Source organism: Marmota flaviventris, chromosome 14 (assembly GCF_047511675.1).
Source record: "Marmota flaviventris isolate mMarFla1 chromosome 14, mMarFla1.hap1, whole genome shotgun sequence".
Classification (NCBI taxonomy): Eukaryota; Metazoa; Chordata; class Mammalia; order Rodentia; family Sciuridae; genus Marmota; species Marmota flaviventris.
Genome location: NC_092511.1, coordinates 23536158 through 23555679, shown reverse-complemented (window position 1 = coordinate 23555679; position 19522 = coordinate 23536158). Strand labels below are relative to the sequence as shown.

The following is a 19522-nucleotide window of genomic DNA, read 5'->3' as shown; positions in this document are numbered from 1 at the left end:
ATATGATGACAAAAATTATTTAACTTTTTTTGGTAGTTCTTTTGCCTTTAGGCTATTCACTATTAGGGATATACATTGTAGTTACCTGAAATAATTCCTTTCTGCATAATTAAGCTACAATATTGATATAGATTAATTTTCATTTTCCTTTTGATTTTTAGGAATTGCATTTTCCCTTTTAACTTTATAATTCTGTAAAAATATAAAGTTGGTTCCAAAGTCATGTATAATATGAAGTCAGATATATTCAGAGAAGTCTAATTTCTATCCTAGTCCTGTCAAACCTGTCCACCTCGCCACCATACGTAATTGTTCTGGTCTGAACATTTGCTCATGTTTCCCTGGAATTTGTACCCCAGGGTGATGGTGTCAGGAGGTGGGGGCTTTGGGGAGGTTGTTAGGTCTTGTGGGTGCAGTCCTCAGGCAGGAGCCTGGAAGGCTTTCTGTAAATCATGCCCACCTACTCTAGCTCCACTGGCAAGTTTGGGAAGTTTAATAGTTGTGGATATTCGTGGTCATTTGGCATTGATTCATGCTATTTGCAATGATGCCTGACTGTTCTCTTAAAATTTATCCCACTCCCATCTTGTAGTCCAGGGAAATGAGCTCCAACTCTGGCACTAGAGGGTGGCAAGTAACCCAGGGATGGGATCCACATCGCATTTCTAGGCAAATGAATTTATATAACTTGTCAATGAAATGGGTCATGCTGGAGATTAGTTGGGGTCTAAAGAGAGACCATGTTCTATTCTTTCCCTTGGCTCAAACAGAACATAGGAGCCCTGGATGCCCCATGTCTCAGTCCTTGGGACCAGCATTCTTGGAGCTAGGTCTGCACTCTTTCGGCCCTGCATGCCCCTTTCCCAAACACCACCATGGGCTTCCCCCCATGAAACTAACACTGGAGAGCTCACAGGAGAACTCACGACAGAGTGGGCATCACAGCTTACAGTAGGCAGGACATATTTATACACTTGTTAAGTTTTAGCATTAAGATAATTGTACTGCTGAACAGTGAGAGGAAGGGGAGCATGGAGTCCCACTGACCTTGAAGACTCATGTGTTGGAATGACTAAATTGTCCTGAGGAGAACCACTATACTCTTTTTTAGCTTAGGCCACTTTTTCTTAATACCTGCCAAATGAGAATCCAAAGAATCCTGAGCTACCAGTTCTTCCTGAACGCTACCCTTGGAAAGGCTTAACAGCACAGGGAGACAAAGTGGCACCAGAACCTGTCGTTTCTGTTATGCCTGAGGAAATGGAGGCAGAACACACATGTAAACTCTATTTCACGTACACCACTTTATTCTGGATGTGGATCACAGATAACACGACTCACAAAACACACCAGTAGACATTAAAAACTAAGGCCATTCTGTGAGTTATTTTTAAAACTTGGTGTTTTTCACATAAGGATATTTTTAAAAAATGAATTACTAAAACCAAGATTCTCTTCTGAAATAAAAATTTTAGGGAGGGACAAGACAACTTTAGGGCCAGACCTCAACCAAAGCTCATCATGTGGCAGAACCACTTTCATCTTCTACAGCATGATAACTACTGTAGGGCCACCATGCCTCAGCACCGAGTGCTCTTCCCCACATGTGACTAAGTGGTGTTACACTCAGTGACTGGTACTTACAGACCTTTACCTCCCACTGGAAGAGGCTTTACCTAAGAAATGCATTGCAGAATTCTTGGAATAAAAAAAAAGAATGAAACCCAAACTAAGGCACTGAAAGCACATTATTTATATAAAAAAAATGTAAACAATTTAACACCAACAGGCTCCTCCATTAGTCCTTACTGTAAGAGTGCACAGGGGTGTCATTATTGGGGCCAGAGCATGAAGTCCAGGGGAAACAGAACATGCCTGTCTCAAGATGTGGTCTTGGCCACCAATATCCCGTTCTTGACATGGTGCTATTGCAGTAATTCATTTCAAAATGACATTACATGAAAGCTGTTATTTTTTTTCTAACATGCATTTTGATGGCATAAGGAAGGATTATTGGAGTCTAAAATGATGGGCTCTTTTAACATTTATTTTTTAAGTTTTTCACTATATTCTCTAAATTTTTGAAGCAAGTACTTTGGCTTGTTTCATAAAACATATGTGGTGTAAGAACTTGTTACCCAGTCGATACCCCTTATATTTTAAGCACAGTGGTTCATATTGTAAATAGATCATACTTGCTATCCTTAGAACCTTTTAGAATGGTAAATTTGGCAATTGGACAAATACATTGTGAACATTTCAAAGTCACCTTCAAAGGACTGAGAGAACAGTGAGTAGAACTCGTTTGCAGGGCAAGACTTGCAGCTGCTCCGAGCGGAGCCCATGGTGATGGTGGGAAGCGCGGCAGAAAAAACTCCCCGGGACTGTCACAATGACTGGAGCTGCGATGATGCACGTGGTGTTTCAGTATCAACTTTAAACAGTTCTAAGCTCCAAATCATTGACTATAGTTCTTTAATTTTTTTTAAATTAAAAAAGACTCAGGCTTTAAACACAGTTAACAATGTGTAGATCAACATGAATTATTACAATGAAAAAAGACCTTCCTGTCATAAAATAGAAGACTAATTTTTTGGAGTTATTTCTAAATCTTAAAGCAAGTACAGTGTGGATTTTACAGATTTTAGTGCTTTGTAATTATGAATTATGAGCAGGTAAAATCAATTTTGTATTTTATCTTAAACACATTTACATGGTAGTTGTAACTTGACCAATAAATGTGCAGGAAAGGCAGGTGAGGGGGCTATGTTTTCACCTGGGGTAGATAGCATAGCTTATCATTTTTACCCCAGGACAAATGCAATCCTGATTATTAAACTATTTCTGTATATAAATATGACCCAAAAATTCTTGGAGGAACTTCTCTCATTAAGGAAAGGAAAAAAAGTTGTTTTTTGTTTTTAAAAAACCCCTTAAACCCCACAAAGGTAAATGGCTGGGCTGGAATATGTCAATTGCAGCTTTGAAGAAACAGTTAAGTGTGGGTTGGTGGTTTCAGTGGGCACTAGTTAATACTGTCTCAATAAATACAATATGTCCACAGTGTTCTGCCCCAACCAGTGCTTTCTCATAGAATCTGTTCAGTAAGTTGAGCTCATGATGTGCTTACCTTTCATGGCAATGGATGACTGAACTGCTGGGTAGAAGTCACTGTCAAGCAAAAATGAGATGTCACTAAAGAGAAGGCATTCATGCCCCAAGAGTACATAAAGCAATAAGTAGCTCTGGAAGCTGGCTCACTGAGCAGTAGAGCTCACAGACTGGCCAACAGCTAAAGACTTTTAATAGGCTCATATTTTTGCAGCTCGACCATTATCCCTATTACCTGGCCAAAAAAAAAAAAAAAAAACAGGAGGGCAGAGCTCCAATGGGATGGAACCTATGATGACATGCTCCTTTTGCCTCAGAAGGAGACAGTGCTTTTGGTTCACTAGATTTTCTTCTGACTCCAAGTGACAGAAGTATTTAGACAAACAGTTGATCAAAAGTGGGTTTAAATATTACTATTGAAAGAGAAAGCCTGGGACTAAAAAGAGAGAGGTTTCCCTGCTATCATTGAAAAGGATTCATTTGTGTTATCCTTGTGTAAAATCTATCAAAGCTACCAGGCTTGAATAATTTAGGATAAACCATTACTGCCATGTCTGTATTTTTGTGGTTGTTTTAATGGCAGAAGCTAGATACCCATGCACTCGTAGAAAACAATAACCTCCCTTTTTTGGTAGGTTTTAAAAAATATTTCACAAGAAAGTTTCTGTCTACAATAACAGGATGTTCCTCTCAGCATGCCTCTAAGACAGCATGTGGCTGAATGCCTACCCCTTTTAACAGAAAAAGCTACACCTGCCAAGTTGTAAGGAAACCAGCACTGAGCATGCAAGATTGAGGATGAGTGAAGAACTGGAGCTAATTCCTAGCTTTTAAAATTCAAACTAAGGTTTCCAAGTGGAGAGTCTGTGGTTGCTCCCTGAGTCATGTGCAGGTGTGATTTTTCCATGTGAGGAAAGGGCACAGGTGGTCTTTTGATCGCTTGGTTAGCCCAAGATACTATGTGGAATGAGAAGATTCCTATGTTGATCAGTTTGAGGATAAGGGAGGTATGTTTTCTGATCTTAAAGGAGGATGGGATGGGATGGGTTTGATTGGCATACAAAGGATGCAGATGGGGCCCAGGGAGCAAGCCCGGGCACCACGTGCGTGGCTGCATGGAGGAAGAGTGCTCACCTCCGGGGGTGAGCTGGGCAGTCAAGTACCAGTGCCTGTCAGGCCACACTACTCATGAGTTCCACACCTGCTTCTGGTCTGGTGAGTCTGTTGGGTTAGAAGATTGGGGCTTTCAGAGAACTTGTATATACCTTGTCTATCAATAGCCTGATGATTGTTTAATAAAATTATGGCCCAAGTTATGTCACAGCAATCGATCCCTGCTACATTCGCAGCATCAAGATTACATTCAGAGATTAAAAAAAAATTGTAGCAATATTTTCCCCACAAAATTAAGTGCAAAATATCTTTTAACAAATAATGATGATAGTAAGAAATATCTGACAATCATGCAAAATGCATCTCAGTTTACAAAGGCTTAGAACATTTCCAAAATATCCCTTTAGGTTTTTACATTGTGAGCCTGACCATCTTATTCATTTTTCTTTAAGTTTAAATGTGCCTGCTTGTGAAAAAGACGGTAACATGCAAGTTCAATGATTTCTAGTCCGCCAAATATTCTCTCTTGCAGCACAAAGATTACAATGGTGACTATAAAATACCACCGAACAGGGCTGTACAAATATATGAGCAGGCACATTGCAGGGCTGAAAAGGGTCCAGTACAGTATAGAGAGCAACTTGACCACAAGGACCCTGAGCTCAGACTTGCAAGGTGGAATTACATGCTGTTCAGTCGAACTGAAAGTCTTCTCCCCCTGGTAGAAGGAACGCAGCCTCTCTTCCTTCTCCTCCCACCGCTTGTGGCACCAGAGCTGCAGGTCCTCCCTGGACATGGGGAGGGTGTCTACTGGATGTCGATGGACATGGAAGTGGATTTCCTTGGGGAAGTTGCCATGGAGGAGGTGCTTCTCTGTTTGAGGAATGTTGTGGGGATATGCCACAGTAATGTCATGGACAGCATCGAGGTTCTTACCTAGGTTTGGAAAAGATAAAAATATCTTTGTTTTAGCAGTGATCAATTGGTGTATAATGCTGACTCACAATGAAGAAACGAAACACTGGAAAACCAGGACAGAGTGAACCATGGTGAACAACAGGGGCTATAAATATAATACTTGATTCAATATTTAATAGTTATTTTTAGCCTTTTTCTCCCCTGTTTGCTAATTATCACAAAGACCTTTATAAATTATCTTCATTCCCAGAAATGGTAATCTGCCATTAGAATTAAATGGACAAGCACATCAGGTAGGATTTGAGATGGGAATTGAAGAGTACAGATTAGCCCCTTTACCCATAGGATTCACTATTTCAGTACCCCTTAATATCCTCTCCACATAAATACAAATTTTCTCACCTTTACCATGAAAGCTACTGCAAAGAAAAGTTCAGAATCAGACTTGAATAAGTGGTCAGAAATATATGAAAACTTCTATGTGATTTTTTAAGTTTTAAAAATACATCAAGTTGAACTCCAAGTAAGACCCTGACCAGAGATTCCATCTTCCTTAGCAATTTAACTTGCAGATGCTGGAGATGAGAAAATGTGAACAGCAGCCTCATCTCCCTCAAGATGTCCTCAAAATACAAAGGGAGACGGCTGCATTAAGCCTTGACCAACCCCATTGGGAAGAAGGGGGACCTGGAAGGCAGAGCAGGGTCAGAGAGCACGGTAGGAAACAGGGCACTGAAAGTGGGCTGGAGGCAGGTGGCGCAAGCCCTCGGGTTATCATACTTTAGAATTTGAACACTCCAGGTGGTGGAGAAGCATCTTGAAAGGTGGAGGGTCTTGGAAGGTTCTAAACAGAGAAGAATTGTTTTTGGGGCAATGACAACACTGTATGGAGAGACCAGGGGCAAGAGAGTAAAGATAGTAATTTGACAGCTGTTAACAATTCAGAAGGCCAGAATGAAGAGGAGACAGTGACCAAAGAAGAGACACATCCAAAAACATTACAAGGAACAACTGATATGATACAGCTGGAACTCGATGTGGCTGGATAAGGAGGGGAAGCAGGGAGGAGTGAACACACTTGTTTTTGTTTCAGGGTACTGTGCAGACGGTGGGGCTTGAGACTAGAAGTGTCGGAGCAGGGTTGGATCTAAAGGGGCCACAAAGACATTTAATAATACGCTGTACTCGAGGCTCAGAAAAGATTAAGTGTTTTGCCCAAGGATACAGGGCATGTTGGTGCAAAGTCTCTGAAAATTGCTGTCCTCCTTATTCTGTTGTCAGCTGGAGACCTTTGATGAGACTTGGATTCCTTACCAGACCAGAGAGTACAAACAATACCAACTTGTGGGGACAGAAATCAGAATAGCAGTTGCCTATAGGAAGTGCCTGGAAGGAGCATAAGGAAGTTTTAGGGGTGACAAGGACTCTGGGGATTACACGGTGCTTACATTTGTCAGGATCACCAAACTGGACATTTAAGTTGTGTAATTTCACTCTATTTAAATTTACCCTCAATGGCAATAATAACAAGAAATGAAGTAACCCCCTCACTTCATTCCATATTAAACCCACTGGGTTGGACTCGCTTTTTAAAAACGGTTCTTCAAGTCTTCTATAAATGTTTGTCAGTCCCCATTACGTTGTGAATACTTTAGGACCTGGTTTCAATCTGGTTTCCTAACAGACTTATAAAATAATCATCACTTAATAAGAGCTGGGTTATAAAAAATGAAAATGTCTCCATCAACAAGGCTTAGATTCAGAACTGGAGGGGCAGTCCCTTAGGAAAGCTGCACGCTGTTGACACGGGGTCTAAGGGGTACAGATGGAGGCTCATAGAGAAAGCTTTAGCAGTACTGTATCTAAAGAAAGACCAGGCCAGATGCAGAGGAGTGGGCCAGAGGCTGGAAGCCACAAGGTAAAGCTTTGTAACAGGGCTGTCAAAAGGAAATGTATTCACCATTTGAGAAAAGGCTGGTTTGCCCACAGGCCCACTATGCTACTCTGGGAACTTACCTGTTATGGTGGATTGTCTGACAAACATCTAGAAAAAGCAGACCTGCTCTTCTTCTGATGCTCTGAGCATGATATATCCCCTGGAATGGTAACTGTTAATTCACCTACATTGAAAAATCAAGCAATCTTTGGTCTATTTAGCCTTAATCACTATTATACTTTCTATGATAACAACAACAACAAAAAAAAAAACTGAAAAAAAAGTCACTTGTCATACCAATTGGCCACATTCAGAGTTATATTCACATTTTATTTACCTTTAAAACTTTCCTGCAACTAGTATTTCAGCTTCCACCATCTGCCAGACCCTTCTCCTCCATCAGGGACACTGGTCAAGATCAACACTGTTGCTCAGCCTTAACTGGTCTGCTTTTCCCATGTAGTCCCTTCTATCTTCCATTCAGTCACTCTACACCACTCTCACATTTAATCTTAGAATTGGAATAGGTTTCAATCTACTCTTAAAATAGTTTATATGTCCCAGTCTATCTCCTACAGACAGTTCTTAATGCTTAAGGATAAAATAGAGTCATATACAACTAAAAACTGGTATCAAAATGGTAAGGCAAGTTTCTTGCTAGTTTTAGTAAAAACTAAACAGCTCCATATTCTCTTCTTTCCTCTTGAAAACCTACATGGTGTGTGTGGGGTGTTGTCCCTTGCATGTCTATGGGGTTATAATGTTCACAAGTAGCAAGTTTTTAGATCCTGAGAATACCACCAACAGGGACTATCCTTAGTGAGGAATGCTCAGTGAACAGTATGGAGGTCTGGGGCCTCTTGACTGAGTCACCTAATCTCTGTGGCTTACTTAGTTCTTTCATCTAGAAAACACCTCACTGGGTGGTTGTGAGGGTTAGATGAAATAATGTATGTAAGCATGCATGGCAGGATCTGGTGCACAGTTAACACTTGGTGAAGGCCAGCCATTGCTATCACTGGACCATCAGGCTAACAGGCTGGGCTGTATCCACTGTGACCTGCCTGGTGTCTAAGGGAAAAGCTACATTCAAGTCCCCTCTCTCTGTATCATTGTCTACATCACTGTTTTCCTGGGCCCCAAAGATACCAATTATGAATCTCCTGATTTAACCTTTCCACTCAGGCTAAATGTTCAAAGTACTGTTTTGTAAAACTGAAGGTAGGGGAAAAAAAGAAAAGAAATCCCTCTGCTTCAAACATACTGCTTTTCCCCCTGAAATATATGATCTTAACTTCTTGCAATATCCAGCTCAAATACGAAAAGTTCTAAGAGCTTTCTTCAAGTGATAAGGCCTAGGGTGGCGTTGCCCTCTGTGAGACAGCACATGAGCTAACAAGCTTACTCCACACTCACTTGTCACTGTGGTCTTAAAGCAAGAGCCATGTCCTCTGTGTCTCCAGCACTAACAAGGCTCCAAAAATGTGTATCTGATCTACTAACTTTTTATCTGAAAATATGAGAGATCATTATGCTTTCTACACTGGATTACTAAGACAATTTGAGGGCCAGTGTAGAGTGAACCCCTTACACAGTAGTCGGCATGCAGCAAGCTCTTGGTGTTAGCAACTATAGAAGCAGTCAGTTAATGAGACTGTCTTGCTCCACAGGTTTCCCCCCCCCCCCCCCCAATTTGGGTTCTATGAATTCTTGGTTCTGAAGGAGTTACAAGAACTTGATACAGGGCATTCACCTTATAAAAGGGCAATATTCCAAAAGTTTCTTTTAAAATTTAGAAATTTGGAGTTACATTGTAACTCAACATAATTAAAATACTTATATGATAAGCAAAGTGCACGACATTATAACGTCAGCCACACAAAAGCCAACAAAGTGAAGGGGGAAGCTGGGTGGGGAGAAAGCAGCTGTACCTTAACACTCATTTTCCTGTGCTGTGCTGTAGCTTAAGCCTCCCTTAAGCATCATAGAAACTTAGAAATGTGTTAACTTCCAAGAAAAAGAGAAGGAAACGGAGAAAGGCTTTTACTCGTGGAAGGAATTATTTATAATTATTAAACTTCAGACAGCACAAAGCCACAGCTACTGGGCACTGAAGGTTAGGGCCCAATCCTCTGCAGGCAGGAGAGTGTACTCCATATCATCCTCTGTAACCATACTTTCTGGCCCCTGGCCCCTAGCCCAGCAGAGCCAGTCCCACCACACAAGCGAGTTTCCTCCTAAAGGGAACAGGTAAAGGATGGCATATCTAAGTAACAGTAATGAAACTGAATGTCAAAAGTTGAGATGTGTCTGTTTAGTTGATTAGTTTATAATAGGGCTAATATATTATGTATTAAGAAAATAAATTCCTACACTTACAAAGGATTTATACTGCTTTTATATCTTTTGGAAGGAAAAAACATTAGACTTAAAATATGCAAATTAAGATGGCTGCCATCAATAACAGCCATTTAAAATATCCTACTGCTTGTCGGACAATATAAATGATGTGTCTAGATGCTCTTGATATCTACCAGCACGGGGCTTAGGAAATGGACCTGTTCTATTTCGGATGCTGTATGTACTGGCAAGTTTCATATATCACTATTATTTTTTAAGCCAGCATTCAATTAGAATAGCCACACTCACTTGGAACCATGGTTGTTTCTTTTCATCCCTGGAAAAACAAAGCTCTTGCTTTATATTGCAAATCTTAATTTCAATCCCAGAATGAGATCGAGGGAAGTTTGAATACCTTACTCATGTTTAAGTAACCAATGGAAGTTTAAAGCTATGACTGACTTTTACTAATATCCAGAAGGGAGTGTCTCCATCATCAAGTTGAGCCCATGACTGTTAGAAGATCCCTACCAGATATGAAAAGCTCACTGGAGTGGCAGTGAGCAAATTCCCACACATGTCCATATTTAAAGTAAAAGACACATAAGAGACTTTTGAAGAGTCTAAATGCATTCTAGAATGAAGAAATCTTGATTTGCCTGCTAAAGCATCAGTTCCAAGTATTCAGCTCAATGACAGAATAATACAAATGGAAATATCTTTTTTAACCCAGTGATCTTTAACAGAACTGGTAACAACTTAATATTTACTTTTCTTTCCTCACTTCATAATCAAATACATGTAGCATATACAAAAACATAATTTAGATTTCACTTTAACATCTGCTTCTAAAAAATTTAAAATGTAAGTCTATTTCCTATTAACCAGTTCTAGGTCCATAAATTTAAATACATATATTGTAATTTTTAGATAAAGCAGCTTGCCACCCAACATGCATTTGTGTTAAAATAAAACGCCAAGGGCTGCTGATTTTGTACATTGCTTTTCAGATTAAAAAAAAAAAAAAAAAATTACTCCAGGAAGACAGAAGTTGGATCTAGTAACTAAGCAATTATGTGCTGTGCCACTCTGTCACTGACATGCAATTGTATGTGGCTAATAACAAAGCACGACTAATCGGTACTAGTCACTACACTTGGCAGAACAGTCTGGAATGGAATGATTCCGACAGATTTAGACTAAAAATACCAACAAATGAGACACCTTTCAGCCTCAAAATGAAAGGGTGTGCGGGAACCACTTAAAATCAATTGGTATTAAGGCTCAAACAGTACCCTTTTCTTCGAGAATATACTATCGTTTCCTACTTGAAATAGGATCGATTTTTCCTTCAGCATAAGCTGAATACTTATGGGATAAGGGGTGGAGTTGGCAGATCCCTGTCCTACTCTTGTCAGCTCTGTGACCTTTCATGTTCACTGTAAGCCTATCTAAATGCAGACCCCAGACCTACCCTCACTTTGTGGGCTTGTAAAGAACAACTGGTAAGTTCTGTAAAGTGCTTAGAGAAGAGCAGGCACCCAGAACATGTGTGCACAGATTCTTCTTTTTGCTGTACTGTCACACTCCTCTGGATGGATATCCACCTTTTGCACCTGGAGTGAATCATTAGGGTTAGTTGGTACCCTTACCTTCTTTCTCTACATTCCCTTATCCTTTGGGAGAAATACCAACTCCATTGCATGCATACATTTTTTTTTTCTTTCTGACAATTGGTCAAAGTATAGAAGTAAAGCTGTTTACAGGACTGACCCTGGCACTAGGGATTAACCTTAATTTATCTTCTGGTATATATTCCAAAGCCTACTACCTAATTCCTTAGACATTTTAAGATAAGCTTAGACTTTAAAACCTCCTGTAGCATTTAGAATAGAAGCTGGTGATCCCTGTGCTCTAGGGTCACTGATAGAATTAGAGCATTTGATATGCTTCACAATTTGACAACACAGGTACCTTCAGAGATCATCAAACATAGGATGTGGGCAAAAGCATGCACTTACTGAGACCAGAGTTTGAAAATAAACAATGTCAAATTTAAATCACAGTCCTTGGAATTCTTCTAAACATAACACAACTCTAAGTGTCCAATTATCAACAGTATTCATCTACCATGCCCTTTTTTCACTGATAATTTTGAAAATTTAAAACTATATGAAATCTAGGCTCAGTCAGAGTTAATTTCAAGACTCTTCAACCTGAAATTTGAATAGAATATTTTTATACACAAAATGCATTAAAAATACAAGTAAAAATAATTCTGCTACTACACTAAGCTTTGCAGCAAGTATTTTATAAAACAATGAGCTCTCAGGGACCAGACAACATCTTGGTACTTCAAGGACACCTTATAAATAATAGCAGCACAGCACTTCAGCTCCTTAGGGAGAGATACCATGTCTGTTGAGGGCTTGCTATGGTTTACTCTGTCATCCAGTCCACTCCTCTTCCAAGAAGCAAAAGCAAAACCTTTTGGGAACAGGCCTTACTTCATATGGCAATGCCATTCCCTTTACTGATTCAGGAAGAGGTTCAATTCAGCACAATGAAATGTAAAGGGATGGGGGTGGGCTTCCTGGGGCTTCTGGAAAAATTACCTTACAAGAAAAAGCCACAAGAACAACATTCACAGAATGAAGCTGAAACCACTGAGGTCAGAATGGAGAGGTAGAGGTGACCTGGTGCTTGCTGAGATGGTTGAGTACCAAAATCTAACCCAGCACCCTACTGCTGAACTTCTAGTTGTGTAGGCAGCACTTGATTTCCTTACCTTCAGTCTGGTTGGACACAGGTTTTCCGCTGTTAAGTGTCCTGACTGATACAGTGGTCTATCAGCAGTAGGAATTAAACATCAACTCCAATTTAAAACAGAAATGGCATTCTATTGTGAAGTAGGATTTCTATTTCCTTTAAGTGGTCTTTACATCTTACTGTTACCTGACAGCATGAAAATCTTTTGAATTATACATAATGTAGGCTTCAGTATTTTTCCATAAATCAATATAGGAATTGAGGGAGTATTAATACATTTGAGATAACAGATTTATATGGACCCATATGTTTACCCAAAATATTTTACAAGATGTCATATCTCTATTTATTAAAAAAAAGCTGATTACCTGATAGCAAGCATATTTAATTACATTTTGTAAAAGTTGAGATTTTATAATCCAAATTCTCACATCAAAATTCTATAAAAACAAAAATAATGATAAAACTATCCCCTTTAAAAACTTTTAGCTAACCCTTGGATAAGAGATTAAACTGAAAGGAAAATTAACCAAAAAGGAATAAAAAAGAGAAGCCAAGAGATACAGTAAAGGTCATACTCAAAGGAAAAATTTATGACTTTACATGCTTTACATTAAAGAGGAAAAACTTCACCCTGAAAAAAAATGTGCCAAAGGAAATAGTAAGAGATGATTACTAAAGATACAGAAGCAGTAATTAATAAAACTAAAAAATAGTGATGGAATAAACAAATGGTAAGTTAATAATTTAATAATAGTGAAACACTTACATCCTATGAATCTGATTAAAGAATAAGAGCATAAATAGGAAAATGGCAGACAGAAAAAGAAATCGACCATAAATATAGGAGTTGAAAGGATAATGAGAATGTGGACCGACATATGGCAGATTTGCACAGATTTGTATGTTGCATATACACAAACCATAGCAGATGATGAATGTGCAAATATGCTACATATAACACCACAGATTTGCTTCTAAGTATTTGTGTTCGTATAAAAATTATGTCAAGTATTAAATTTAGTCTATTTTCAGTAGAAATGTACATTGTTTTCAGTGGATACGCAAACTACACTGTTTCTGTTGTGCAACAGGGACAAAGCACACAAACGCTAATTACAGAGGCAGGTCAACCTAGCAGCTATGCTCATTGCAATATCTTTCCTCAATTCCAGGGATTTTCATACATAAATTACAAAGCAAAAATGGGTGCAATAAACAAACACCATAATGTGCTATGAAGGGAAAGGGCCAAGGAGACAACTTCCAAAATATTCTAATTCCCAGGACCTAATAAGAATGAATGCCACTTTATCTTGTCCATCTGTACATTATATTATTGATGATATGGACCTTTATAGCCTGTTCTTTCAAAGATTCATATGCTTGCTTTGTTTTCATCATCGTTACCATTCTTTACAAGAAAGGATGTGCTAAAATGATATTGAGAGAAAACAAAGTTCAATGTGAAAATGAGAACAGTAATAAAGTATACTCTACCTCACTGTTGGGCTCAACAAATTTGTTTAGATGCCAAAACCCCTGGACATGAATCAATAACAGATTAAAAGATTAGAAGGATCAGTACGTACATAATCTACCAATCTTCTGGTCTTACAAATGAAACCAGAGAGAGAATGTTATTATAGTCTTTATGCTCTGATGTTAGGATTGAAGATGACTAATGATGCACTTGAACATTTCTCTACTGAGTGCCCACTATGTATGATAATGCAGGCATTATTCATTCAACGCATATCTATAGATAATACATGCTATAGAGAATGTATGTGCCAGACACGGCTATAAACATTTGGGGTACACAGGTGAACAAAAGACTCTGCCTTTGTGGAGCTTATCAGGGCACATAGTCATAGTTAAATACCATAAGAACATCAGAAATATCAGCTTCTTAAGGCAGAAGAAATGGAGTCACAGAGAAATTAAGTCACTTCCTCAAGATGTCAACTAGCAGTCAGTTCTGACTCTTGAAGCCTTCTATGAGGTTACTCTACTTTCTCACAGCTATATATGAAGACCACGAGTTACAGAGTCAGACTGACTTGGTTTTATACCCAAGGACAGTGATCTTCTGCAAGTTAATCTCCCTGGGCCTCTGGCTCCCCATCTGCTAAATGGAAATAATGCTTCCCTTGCAGGGATAGAAAAAAACAAAAGAAGGTACCTGTCAGCCAGTTGATAAAGGCAGTCTACTACATTCAGTAATCAATTCTGTACAATGAAGACTTTTTAATTTCAAGTTTCTTTTGATCTTCACTACATCATTTTTTATCTTTTAAGTACATCATGCACATATTCTGATTAACAGAGTTTTGCTATAGTTTTATAGGAGTGTAAGCAAATTTCTTTCTATGTGTTATCCACTCCTGGGCAATACTTAGTTGACTAGTCTACAAAATCAGAAGGTAGGCCCTATCATCCACTTTGTGGTGGCCATCTAAGCTACTGCACCATGTCTAAATTACAAACTTTTAAATCTAGAAAATACATGGTAGTAATAGTATAGTTTAAATGTATAAAAATATGCCCCAAACCAAAGTCCAACGTTACTACCCTACCATCTTTATAGTGGATGTGAATTTTCATATGAACAGAGAGAGTTCTCTGAATTTCATTCTTTCCTCTTTGGAGAGGAAGAGTAAATTTGGTTAAGGATGGAGTATTTACTGAGGTGGGGCAAACTGGTTGTTGCCTTTAGCATCAAGACAGTGAATGTCCTCGTCCCAGGTGAGTTTTGTCCTTTCCTTGGCCTTGGTTTCTGCACTGGGAACCACACTAGGTGTCAAGGCAGCTGCCAAACTCTGTTAGGCTTGCATGACTCCTCAAATGACCCAGGAATTAAGTTACCTTGTTTTCTATCTCTCAGAAATCAGAATTCCCATTTGGTATGCTTGGTTTCAAGCATGAGGATTGAGGATCTTCCTAAACAAGATGCTTTTAACCACAAAGACCCTCTGGTCAATGGAAGGAACGCACAAGACACATGTGTGGACAGGACTGTGCCTATTTTGAAGACTTTGTTTCCCATGGTTTTCCTCTACAACTATCTGTTCACACTATCCTCCCTCAAATGACTAAATTAAATATTCTACCAGCAGTGGAGTTCATGTACTTTGTACTCCTTAAGAGAAACAGTCAGAATTCATTCCTCCTTTCCTTGTACTTTACAATATAGGACTCTATAAAACAAAAGGAAGTGGTGGTGGTAAAGAATATGGATCAATACAGGGACTATTTCAACCTTCAAACAGTGAATTATCAAAGGTAGGCCTCTTGTATATCCAGTTCTTCATTGTGCAAAGGCTGCCACTACTGTGATAAGAGATAATCTGATGGAACTCGTATTTCTTTTCTACAAGGAAGATAAAGAATCCAGTTATGTATAGCTCAACTGTAGGACAAAAGTCTCTGGTTCTTCCAAGATGGTAAAAGAACAGTAGGCTATATTCTTCACACAGCTTATGGGGTGTCTTTCGAAGTTAAAGGAAAAAAAAGACAGAGAGAACAAAAATGAAAAAGAAAATGGGTTTTATGAAGTTCAAAAAGATAAATTTCAAAGAACAGAGCAGTCCTACTAATTACACCACCATGCACCATTTGATACTTGTAGATAAAATGTTAGCTTCTCCTGCCTTTTTCTTCTTTTCCTCCTTCCCTCCCTTTCTTATTTGAAAGACAGATGCTAACATTATACCCAAAGAAAATCCAACCCAAATACTCTTAAGTCTTTTTAAACTATCAAAATATGAGACAGGTATGTAGTTACTATTCACAGACTTACAATTCCTGGTTTGAATAGCTATAGCTTACCCTATGCTCTTCAAGGCAGAAAAACTCTCCCACCCCACCTAGCCCTGCCCCATTCTGAGGGGTCTAATGACTCCTCAGAGGCGGGAACACTTTACGTAACAACATACTTTCTGGGTCTTTTATTCCTGTATTAGACAAGAAAGGACTCTTCTAAATATTTTCCAAACTTTAACAACTAGAAATTCCTAGCTGACCAACTTCTCAAAGAAAATTCTTATGGAGAGGTGTGGGAGTTTGAAGCATAAGGACGAATTTATTTTCTAGTACACTATTGAGTTACATCAGAAAGCAGAGGTGAGGGCTGGTAATCTAGCCAATTTACTAGATAATTCTGCTATATTTGAGCAGAAGGGGTAGAATCAGGGTTGGGGGATTACTCTGTTAAGTAATTTGAATATTAGAGGGCAGAACAGAATTTTTGGGGTGGGGAGCAAATATTCACTAGGAGACAAGGAGATGGGGAAAAGTACTTCAATATAGGGGCTTAGTCCTCTGAATTGGCAAGTGTCTTAAGCTGGTTTGAGCTGCTATAAGAAATTACCATAGCTGGGGGACTGTGTTAGTCAGTTCTTTGTTACTGTGAACAGTATCTTTGTAACTATTTTGTTTTGCTGTGAAATTTATTTTGGCTTATGTTTTAAGAGGTTTCAATCTGTGGTCGACCGGTTCCATTGTTCTGGGGCTGATGTGAGGCAAAACATCATGACAGAAGTGCCTGGTCTCCTGCTCAGCTTATAGCAGCAAGGAAGCAGAGTCAGAGAGAGAGAAAGACAGAGACAGAAAGAGAGAAAGAAAGAAAGGGGCTAGAGAAGTTAAACTCTTCCAGGAACCCGCCCCCCCCAGGCCCCGCCTCCCAGCTGTCAATGGTCAAAGCCCTCATGTAGTCTTCATTGCCTGAAAATCCCACCTTTCAACTTTATGTATTGGGGACCATGCTTTCAATACATTAACTTTTGGGGGACATTCCAGATCGAAATCATAACAATGACTTAAACATTTTAACTCACATTTATTTTTTAAAGTTCTGGTAGCTAGAAAGTCCACTATCAATGTGCCAGCAGATCCAGTGTCTGGTGTACAGATGGCCATGTTCTCATTGTATCTTCACATGACAGAAACCCAAGAGCAATCTTCTCTCCCTCCCCACCCGCATGTCTTTGCTTATAAGAGCACCAATGTCATTCATGAGGGCTCCACTTTCATGAATTAATTAGCTCCAAAGGCTCCTCGTCCTAATACCACCACATGGGTGATTTAGGCTTTAATATATGACATTTTAGGGGCATCCAACATTCAGTCCATAGCAGCATAAAACAGTCACTGGCATACTAACTGAGCTTCCTGTTTAAATTCCATCAGAAACACATGGACAGTCAATATTTGGATGAGTAGCTACCTATCCTGAAATTTAAGCTGGGTAAAAACAATACACTTGGGAGGAAAATAAGTATTTTTATTGTGTTGAATTGTGTCCTCACAAAATTTATGACCACTAGAACTTCTGAAGGTGAACTTATTTGGAGACAAAATCTTTGCAGATGAGATAAAGATAAGAATGGAGATGAGATCATACTGGATATGGTATGCTCTAACCCCAATTAGGATGACCTTGAAGAGAAAGAAAAGGCAATACAGAGAGAAGGTGGCCATGTGAAGGTAGAGGGAAAGGGAGTACGCAGAAACCAGCTGAAGAATCCTAGGAGCACCAGCAGCTGCAAAAGACAGGGAAAAATTTTCCCCGATAAACTTGGTGGGGTGGGGCGGGTATGGCCCTATTACTCCTTGATGCCACACTTTTGAACTCCAGAAGTGTAAGAAAATAAATTTCCTATTTAAGTCAGCACAGCATTTTTTAATGGCAGCCTATAAAACTAATGTAGCATACATCAGAAAATGATGAATGTTAAGGATTGCCTTTTTGATAGTCTTGATTTGGGGAAGGAAATCTCTCCAAAAGTTTTACTATAAAACGGTACTTTCAGAAAAAAGAGCAGGATCACCTAATGATGAGTCATAGCTATATATGTACAAAATGGAGACTTATTTATTTTCTAAGTCTGAACAGGTGAATGGCAGGTACCTATGAAAAATGTGAAGCTGTCACACTGCAGAGATTAGTTCCTTAGTTGAGGAAGAGAGGCAGTGGTTCTTAACTCCAGGCAATTCAGGAATCACATGGGAAACTGGTTGAAAATAAGAAGTTCTGGGCTTCATTCCCAAAGATTCTTATTTAGTTTATTTGGCCAGAATCAAGGAATTTTAACAAGTACACCAGGAGATTATGATCTGATATAGGGAGTGAGATTATGAACTGATATAGGGAGTTGGAAGGGTCTCTCCAGGAAAAATACGGAGTTATTGGGATGGTTCGATGCAGAGTATGCCTTGGGGAAGTATGTTTAAAAGCTGGGCTTTAGAATCAGGTGGGTTCTTCACCTAATTTTACTCTTTGCTAATGCATGGCGTTGAAAACATACATAACTGGGGCTGGGGTTGTAGCTCAGCAGTAGACTGCTGGCCTAGCATGTGCAAGGTGCTGAGTTTGAGCCTTAGCACTACATTAAAAAAAAAAAAGTAAAATAAGGGTTTAAAAGAAAAAAGAAAACATACATAACCTCTGGATGAATTGAGATCATCTTTAGTAAATGATCAATGGATGTTACCTACTCAAATTATTTTAAAATTTATTTAAGGAGAAAACAATTTGATGCTCTAATTCCCATGACAGTCAATTACTCAAGTTACTAGCTGCCATAGGCTGTGTTCATAGAGTGGGAGATCTATTCAGGGTATCAAGGAGGGTTTATTTCTTCTTCGGGGTATGGGAGAGAGATGTGCTAGATATGATTTTGATAACTGTGGAACAGCAAGAGAACACAAAATTACTGGGATTGGTAAGAAAACAATTAAGCAAGAAAAAGGCAAAGATAAGCTTTGCTGATGTAGCAATTTTGCCTAAAGATCCTAGTGTCTTCTTAAGTTTAGCACTGAAAATAATTTCTTACTGCACTTGGCATACCCAGCTTATTGATGACAGAAGTATATATCCAGGCAAGTTTGAGGAGTGTGGTCTCCCTGACCTCTAATTCAGCCCAGTGTCTCAATCTTAGTTCCTTTAAATACTAGAAATGGAACAAAAAAAGAAAAAAGCTTGAGTTAAGTACCTTTTTTGTTGGTACCAGAATACTTAGTAAAGTTTCATATTTGTAGAAACCTTGATTGATGGGGCAACAACAAGGGGACAGGAGAAGACATGAAAGTGAGAAAAGACTACAGATACCTGATAGAGGTTTACTGACTAATGCTGGGGGTGGGGGTGTGGGGGCTGAATGCTAGACAGAGAGAGCTGTGGCCTGAGCGTGAGCCACATAAGTACATTTACACCACCTTTTAGGCACCAGTATCCACTCAGCTGAGGTTACACTGGACTTTTTATTTTCTAGTATTTACAAGTAATATGTAAAGATATAAGGTTAACGTGTGATCAAAAACCAATGGTTCTTA

General features: G+C 39.1%; 1 protein-coding gene and 1 long non-coding RNA gene across 7 annotated transcripts in view; one reads left to right on the top strand and one right to left on the bottom strand.

Annotated features, from left to right (window-relative positions):
• Nucleotides 1-1285: 1285 nt before the first annotated feature.
• Lclat1 (lysocardiolipin acyltransferase 1) overlaps nt 1286-19522 on the bottom strand; it is a 178945-nt gene continuing 160708 nt past the window's right edge. For all 6 annotated transcript variants that reach the window (XM_071601457.1, XM_071601461.1, XM_027933481.2 and 3 more), the window contains one exon: nt 1286-5160. In XM_071601457.1, coding sequence (XP_071457558.1) covers nt 4658-5160 — 503 coding nt within the window. In that variant the 3' untranslated portion in view covers nt 1286-4657. The remainder of the gene's footprint in view (nt 5161-19522) is intronic.
• Nucleotides 4031-19522, top strand: part of LOC114091111 (uncharacterized) — a 91750-nt gene continuing 76258 nt past the window's right edge. Inside the window, exon 1 of the long non-coding RNA XR_003582457.2 lies at nt 4031-4118. This is a non-coding gene — a long non-coding RNA (uncharacterized lncRNA). The remainder of the gene's footprint in view (nt 4119-19522) is intronic.